General features: G+C 45.0%; 1 protein-coding gene across 1 annotated transcript; it reads left to right on the top strand.

The window, feature by feature from the left end:
* On the top strand, positions 1-8,245 carry LOC137913729 (AN1-type zinc finger protein 3-like). Its single transcript, XM_068757362.1, has 8 exons — positions 1-49; positions 163-223; positions 1,061-1,101; positions 5,390-5,563; positions 7,078-7,080; positions 7,439-7,504; positions 7,591-7,761; positions 8,014-8,245. Exons 1-8 carry the CDS (start codon positions 1-3, stop codon positions 8,166-8,168), a joined length of 720 nt encoding a protein of 239 aa, XP_068613463.1. The 3' UTR covers positions 8,169-8,245.
* Positions 8,246-8,491: the final 246 nt, after the last annotated feature.

Here is an 8,491-nt window from a genome sequence, read left to right as displayed (position 1 = left end):
ATGGTGATTCTTTATCACAAGAAAGGATGTCAGATCTCAACCTTTAATGGTGAGACTTCCAAAACGCTCACTGGACATTGTGTTTAAATGCGGATTGTGGATTGGGTTGGAGCGCTAGCATTGCTTTAGGAGCATAATGGTCTGTTCAAGCTTGTCCTGCAGGATTGGACGCGTTGCTCCTGTATGACCAGACGATACCCTACGGTTGGCCAGTCTCTGTAGGGTATCACTGTTCTCATGGAGCATGTCTGGTGATGTCCCTGTGCCCTCTGATCGCTGTCAGATTGAGCCAGAAAGTTGAAAAGATTGTGTTCTTGTTGAAAACCCATTTAACAGGGTGGTTTTCTGTATCGTTATGACACAATCCTGAGTATCTCCAATGTACGGTGGCCATTTTAGGACATTTCACATTCTGCTTGTCTGTGATGGTCATCATACAGTTGGGGTTAGAATAATGTATCATTTCCAAAGTCAAATTAACAGGTACACATGTGCCTTGTCTGTTCAGGTCTTGTCCTTGAATAGTTAATGATCAAAAAAATGGACTTGAGATTATAGTAGCTCTGCTTGCATATAACCTGGCAGTGCTGAATCAATTCTGAAGCCGACAGGAAAATAACCATACAGCCGTATTACCCTCTGTGAGCTACTCTTAAGTGTCCCTATAACACTCATTTGCTTCTCCATACTACAAATTCCTGTCAGCCCTCCTTGAAATTATTGACACAAAGGCCCAGTTACAGGATCAGCAAACACAAAGAGCTTCACCGTTGTGAAAGATTTTACTGTCCAATCCGAGCCAGGGGGGAGATAAAGGTCGTGCTAGTGTTACAGAAGCAGCCATGTTGTGTCCAGCCAGTCTGCAACAAACGGATGCTGGAATTGTTCGGTGGTGAAATAAGAGGCTTCTTCTCCACTGGATATTGTGTGCAGTTTCATAAGCAAATATTTGACATTAAATTGTATCAAAAGCTTTACATTTGCTTAGCAGTCTTAATAAGTTAAGGAAAAACCTGGATGTGTGAGATGTATGACATTGGTTTTCTTTATATCCCATCAGGTCCAGTAAAACCATGAATCTCTGCTCCAAATGTTTTGCGGGTAAGTCTCTGTCTCATCCACCAGCCTGTCCAAATGTGACAGGTTTACAGCATCCCGGTCCTCTGTCAGGTTCAGATGGACTTCTGGACTTCTTTAAATGATCATAATTGATCATTGAAAATAAATCTTATTTCAGTTATGTTTTGTCACATCATTAATGCCAAATATTTCCCGGTTCTCTTAAAGTGATCCCTGACTGTTTCGACAAATCAGTTCAAAAGTACAAGAATTTACCTTTTACTATGTAAATACATAGACAAAAATATGTAATAATTTCTTATAAGATATAAAATCCATTCTGTTTGGGGGTCGCCAATGTTGTTTTCTTTGCTAGGCATTCTGGGTGTGATGTCAAATAGTTGCAGCACCCAGCTCACTGCTATTGATTAGCATGGCAGTGATCTGTTAGCAGCGATCAGCTCCTCCGTTCAGCCTTCAGAGTCTGAACCACAGCGTCAGCAAAGACATGAGGACAGTGAGGAAGAAGCCAGAGATCAAAATGGAGATGAAAATCGACGGGAGAACTCTAGATTTTACATAGTTCTTGTAATTTTATATCTCACTATTTCAACAAGCCAGATATCGCTTTGGGCTTCGTCTTGGAAATTTTGAAAACATTTTATAGTTACATTTCGCTGATCACTTAATAATGAAAACAATTGTTATCCTTAAAACCTTAACTTGGCAAATGACATTAAAAGCATGGGAGAATATTGGCAGCTAGTTGGTGGATTTGGTTGACAAGTTTCTGTCTTGTTCACAGCCAGGCGATCAGTTGGTATTGATGGTGTTGAATTGCTTCGATGTGTTCACCCCGTGGAACAGCAGTGCTTGAGGTGTGGTTGACACGCATTCACTGCCTTGAGTGGTTGACCAGTAAAATCTGCATGTATTTGTTAATGGAAAGGCCTGCATTTTTGTATGCTTATGACATAGTACAGTACATCTCTGATGTTACTGATCACACATAAATAGGAAACAGTTTCACCTGTTTCATTTGAAGCTTCTGTTTGGCATCTAGAGCTACTCTCACAGAGACTGCTAGGTGTGCCAACTGATTCCAGTCAGGAATGCTAACAATGCGAAAAGGTAATGCTAGGAACGTTGCAGAAAACTCAAATTTCATAATTATATTTTCACCATTGAGCAGAAAATAGTGAGTTCGACCAGGCATGGACAAACTATGGCCCAGGGGCCATATGTGGCCCATTAAGTTTTTTAATCCGGCCTGGCGAATTTGAAGAAATTATATTGATAAACCTTGTTAATGTTTTATTTTCCCTGCATTTCTCACGTTTTCCTACTAGATGGTGCACTGTATATACATTGACCTTTATTGAGGTGTGGCATATTACACCGCACTTGTGCTTTACTCTTTGACCCCGCTGCCCTTCTGTAAAGATGAGCGGACCTAAGAAAAGGAAAGTGGACAGAGAATGTTGTGTTTAATAAGTGGACACCTGATCGAGATAAATCCCTATCATGTTATTAATCACCAAACACACCGGTAATGAAATCAGGCTTGACACCAGTTACTTTTCTCTAGCGGCCACACGGACCGTCTTGGCCCTCTGGCATCGTGTTCTCCCCCCGACTTCCTGTTTCGAGGCCTTTATTGACAAAGTTCAAGCTTCGCCCCTTGACTAGTGACATCATAATAACATTGCTGTCCACCAGATGGGGCTGTTCCTTCCAATAACAGTTAAGAGCGGATGGAAATATTAAATTATTCTATCAACACCTAAATATTTTTTTCACAGATCAACTGCTGTCCACCTGATATGCCGATAGGCTATTAAAGAATACAATGGCTACAATAGCCCCAAAGCATGCTAACAATGCTAGCGAGCAGTCAACGAAAAAAGAGCGGGAGGCTACTGCTCAGAGGTTGGCAGTTGACATCAACAAAGCCAGCCACAGATCCAGGTTAACATACCAACACCTCAGATCCATCCTGAGTATCTCCACAACCAAACTCACTCCAGACTTTGATGCGCTGGCTAAAAAGCGAGACCAACAACACTATTCCCACTAAAACTGAAAAAATGCATTTCAAAAATAATTAGTTCAATAAGCCGTACATCTTGCTTATAATTTCTGTTAAGTGGTGCACATAAATGGTGCACAGGTGCACATACCTTCTCAAAAATAAAAAATGCACACCAGATCAAGTATAACGTGCTCTGTTCCGCCCTGCATTATTTTTGGGGGTTCATGCACTGGTGGCAGACTATGCAGTGTTGATGCTCCAATCACAATTTTGTTGCTGTTCTGAGACGATGACAATAAATCTTGAATCTTGAATCACCGCTTACGAAACGAACCAGGGTTCAATTGAAAACAAGCTGATCAATCAGAGATTGCAGACCCTCGCCTCCAAGTGCCCTATCTCGCAATGTTAAAGAATCCTTTGTCTGTTTGTCTGTCCGAGCGCATAACTCAAAAACTAGTAACTCAATCGACTTGAATTTTTTACACAAGCAAGGTTCTGTCCGTGGCTCGGTCCTCCCCGAGAATGGCGTTGATCTGGATCTGGATCCAGATCCAGATCTGGATCCAGATTCTAGAATTATTTTTACATCAGGAATTGTGCCTGTGCTGTAAACTGCCACTTTAAGAGGGAGGGACACGAATGGCATGATGGGAAAAAGAGTCCAGAAGGTGTCTTGTAGTACGTTCCAGAGCAGCAAGCTAGAGCAGGTTTGGCCCCTCTGATCCGGAAGCCCTGTTTACTGTCTCACACGATCCAATAGTCTTTTGGAGGCGGGGTCTGCAGTCTCTGTCTTTCTAGTTATAATATGGTTTATGCTTGGCTGTGCATTTTTTCCCAGGGTTGTCAGGTCTGGATCAGTCTCAACTGAAGGCCCATTGGTAAAGATGCACAGTACTGTCATTTTAAAGGCAGAGTATTCTAAAAGAATCTGGCACACAAGCAGCTGTGGACTGACACCAGTAATGATGTCAATGACGTACTGGAAGGTACTTGAATGTAATTACCACTTTTAGTCTCGCTATGTCACATAAATGACCAGCTCTGATTGGGGAGCACGGTGGCGGAGTGGTTCGTGCTGTCACCTCACAACAAGAAGGTACCAGGTTTGAATCATGTCCGTGCTGAGTTTGTATGTTCATGGGTTTCCTCCGAGTTCTCCCGTTTCCTCCCACCACCAAAAACATGCGTTTTATGTAAATTGCCCATAGTGTATCAGTGTGTGTGTGGGTGGTTGTCTGTCTGAGCGTGGCCCCACGTTGCGCTGGCGACACATTCAGGGTGTACCCAGCCTACTCCCGTGACCCGCAAAGCAGAAGAAAACGAGTGAATGCCAGAAACATGCAATACTGTAAAACTATAAAGTCCTAAGTTTGAAATGACAGTAGCATTGATTTGGAGGCATACTGCCCAGCCATGGTAGAGACCTAGAGATTAGAGGCATGCATTCCAACAATTAATACTGTTTAATATAAACATGAAATGTTTCCAACTATTCTAGCAGGATGGGTTGAGGGAGCACTGCAGCCCTGTCGGTGAGTATGGCAGAAAGGCCTGGCCTCAGTTCAGCCTCACAGACGGCGCGAATGCTCGGAATAGACTCGATGCACACGAGCATAGAGGCTGAGCGCAAGTGGGTTAGTCTGCATGTGGAGGAAAAGCTCAAATCTGGGTTGCCCTCCCTTGCGTCCCCTGGAGGGTATAAAACAGTGGATCAATACCAACCAGTGTCCTACAGAGAGGTTCCAAGTGCAGCACAATAGTCTGAGGCGATCGGGTCTTTTACCAAATCATTTTTCAGCTGGCAAAGTTGAGGGAATATTTAAAAATTAATCACTTGGGTGCATTTATTATTTGAAAATCTTGACGGAGGTGAAATCAAGTCATGACAATTTAAAGGTACCCAAGCAGACAAAAAAAGAGTCCAAATGCAAAGATGTGTATATATGTATTTCTTTTTGGCACAACTATGAGGGTAAGTTGCAACCAGGACGTTTAGGCCATATGGAGTGACTTGAATGATTGATCTGAACGGTTTCATTTGATGAATCGGATCATTACTTAAGCTCTTATTCAAAATTTGCCTAATGCATGTGTGCAAGTTAAGTTGGTTCCATACTAAGTGTTCCATGTGTTTGTATTGAGTACCTATATCATGTGATTGGGTTCATGGACACCTCTGCTCTACACAGAACGTTTGTTTTGAGTTTCTGTGTTTGTTCTCTTCGTGTATCTCTCCATTTCCTGTCCTGAACACGCATTTCTTCCTACTTCATTATTTTCTGTCATTGACCACAGACATCCAGAAGAAGCAGCCAGGGGAGGACTGCACCTCCACGCCAATCCAGATCACTGGGAGTAGCCAATCGCCAGTTTTCAGTAGCGAGACGAGCAGTAGCCTAGCGCCACCCTCGAGCTCCGAGCAGCCGTTAACCGAAGAGCCTTCGCCCATCTTTCCCAACACAAGGGAAGGTAAGGTTGTCCAACCGGCGACCTCCACGTCAAGAAAAAAGAAACATGTTGAAGATTGGAAGGATGTTCTTTGTCTTTAAATGTAGTGGTGAAGTACAGAGGGGGATAGAGAGCCAGGTGCCAAAGTACCGACAGCACAGTCTCTAAAACGTTCAACAATGCCATCAAGGAACCATGGGTGCATTGCAGAATTCAGGAAGTAATTTCATACTGCAATACTCCGATGGTTGGTGAGCAGCCACAACAAATAGAATCACCATACACAAGGTACACATGGTTCAACTGGCACTCAATGCCCGAGTGAAATCAGCTGCTGGTTCAGACTGGAAAGCCCGGTTTGTTGCTAGAGCAGGGGTGGGCAAACTTTTTGACGTGCGGGCCACATTGGGTTTGAAATTTTGACAGAGGGGCCGGGCCAGGAGCATTTGGATGAGTGTTTAGATATACTAAAGCGCTGCGTGTCGTGTGCAAACCTCATAGCACAGTAAACACACACAGATAAATGTACAACCCGATTTACTAACAGTGTGTACGAAGAACTGCGTCTTTCAAATGTGCAAAATAGCCCTAATGCAGGTAGTACGTTTGTCTCAATGAATATGCAAGATGCAGCATTTACACATATTTTGGCACAACGGTGTGAGGAGAAATGTAAATAGATTAAAATAGCAATGACATTGTGATCTGTCAAACCTGGTGATTGCATCTGTTTTTAATAAATTTTACTTGAACACGTAAATAAAGCAACATTTATTGAAAAAAGATGATCACTTTCAACATTCAAAACATATCAAAACACGAAATACTAAATCTCAATCATTTCTGCTGCACTCATTGTTGTTCCACTGCTGTGCATAAATGCGCACTTCATTAGAAGAACGGGATTTATTGATCATGACGCTGGACGTCTGCTCACACACGTAGGTCGAGCCAAACAACAGCATATTCTGTGCCGTCCTCCGGAGGTTTGGAAACGTTGCTTCGTTAAGTGAGGCATGAAAGTCATTCAGGTTAAGAGACTTGAACTTATCCTGCAGATCCTGCGGTGCGGTTTCAAGGTCTTGTGACGGGACGGGACACCAGCTGAAGTGATGCGTCAATTTTCTTTAAATCAGAGAAGCGACGGCAGGACTCTGTGCAGGAGCCACCCGCAACGGCTTCTTGGCATATCAGACATGCAGCCGTAGATCGGATTTCGGTGAAAAGAAATCTTGTTGTGCGCTCTTTATTAAACACTCGGCCCTCACCGTCTACTTTGCTTTTCTTCGGTCCGCTCATTTCTACAGACGGGGTCAGAGAGTAATGGGGAAAAAGAAACTAATGCAGAGTAATTCGCTACACTCCACCGCGGTTGTCAGTGCGCCATCTGCTGGTGAAACACGGGTATTGCAGGGACAAAATGAAAGTTATGATTTTGAATTTTTTGGTAATTGGACAAGTTCGGCGGGCCGTATTGAAAAGCATAACGGGCCGTATACGGCCCGCGGGCCGTGGTTTGCCCATGTCTGTGCTAGAGTGTGGGCTCGTAGTCTGTTTGACTTCTACAACTGTTGCTTTATACAAGCAGCTGCCAGGCTTCTCTACATGGGCAGGGGAAGTCAGTCATCGAACAAGCATCTAGAGAGTTATCTCATGATGCTTTCAGTCTAATGGCGTCCTCACTGGTGGATTGCAATGATTGTTTGGCTCCTGAGTCATTGTTTCTACAGCGAAAAAGGACAAGCCTCAAGTTCCATTCAGTAAAAGTCTAAGACTCCTGATGTATGTGAAGTCACCCATTTTGGCTGAGCGGTTTAACTTGGAAGTTGTCTTCCATGTTCATTGAGACTCATCTTTACAAATCCTGTCTTGCATCTCTTTATTCTCCACCTGCAGGCGTGTCGTCCACAGAAACGGCCCAAGGCACACTCTGCACCCCCACAAAACGCCCCCGAGAATCGGGTACGCTCGTTCTCCTGTTCCGGCCCGTAGCTCTATATCCTGCCCCACTTGAAGCGCTAACTTTCAACCCTGCTGATTATTTTCAGCATCGGGCTCTGAGAGCGAGGAAACGCCAGAGAAACGGCCACGAACGGACGACAAGGAGGGCGGCGGCGAGGAGGCCCGCGGGCTGCCGAAGCAGAAGAACCGCCGGCGCTGCTACCGCTGCCAAACCAAGTTAGAGCTGGTGCAGCAGGAACTGGGCTCCTGCCGCTGTGGTGAGGCTTTGTCATCGTCAAATACGGCACTGACCTCCATCTTCACGAGACCGCTGCAGTTCTTTTCTTCAGCATAATTCACTTTTGGCTTTGTTCATTGCTTAATCTTCAACTTGAATATGAAACGTATCGCAAAAGGTTCTGCGAGACCGGTAAGAAAATGTTTTCCATGCTGTGTTTGGCCAGGTGATGGCCAAACGGTTTCTCTGTAGGAAGTGGGAATCCATCAAACCATTTTCTGTTTCCACCCAGGCTACGTGTTCTGCATGCTTCACCGTCTGCCCGAGCAGCACGACTGTCTGTTCGACCATCTGGGCCGTGGTCGCGAGGAGGCCATCCTCAAGATGGTGAAGCTGGACCGCAAGGTGGGCCGCTCGTGCCAGCGCATCGGAGAGGAGTGCTCCTGATTGGCCAGCCATCCTGATAGAGATGAGGCACTTACAAAGAGGAAGAGGTTGTGGAAGGAGAGCTCGAGGAATGACAAATGGGGTGATGGGGGGGGGGGGGGGGTGGAAGTAGAGGAAGAGGAGAGGAAGCCTGATCGTAACATCCTTCATCTGACCTGACAATTCTGGACCTGAGCTCGACGTCGCCCTGATAATGTCCTGTTAGGACTCGCTTCTGCTCGAGGCTGATCGGGGGCCCAGAGAGGGGCCGCTAGTTGTTGTGCGGGGGCCGCGTTCAGTATCAGCATGTTCACACACACAGCCTTAACCCAACCTCCAGTCGT

The sequence above is a fragment of the Brachionichthys hirsutus genome, unplaced genomic scaffold (assembly GCF_040956055.1).
Source record: "Brachionichthys hirsutus isolate HB-005 unplaced genomic scaffold, CSIRO-AGI_Bhir_v1 contig_389, whole genome shotgun sequence".
Classification (NCBI taxonomy): domain Eukaryota; kingdom Metazoa; phylum Chordata; class Actinopteri; order Lophiiformes; family Brachionichthyidae; genus Brachionichthys; species Brachionichthys hirsutus.
This window is presented reverse-complemented; position numbering and strand designations above follow the sequence as displayed.

What these genes read in the sequence shown, in the direction of transcription:
- LOC137913729 (XM_068757362.1), top strand. Translation starts at nt 1, where the DNA reads ATGGTGATTCTTTATCACAAGAAAGGATGTCAGATCTCAACCTTTAAT. An exon ending in GGTTGGCCAGTCTCTGTAGG is followed by an intron (nt 224 to 1,060) that starts GTATCACTGTTC and finishes ATATCCCATCAG; the next exon opens with GTCCAGTAAAACCATGAATC. An exon ending in CTGCTCCAAATGTTTTGCGG is followed by an intron (nt 1,102 to 5,389) that starts GTAAGTCTCTGT and finishes CATTGACCACAG; the next exon opens with ACATCCAGAAGAAGCAGCCA.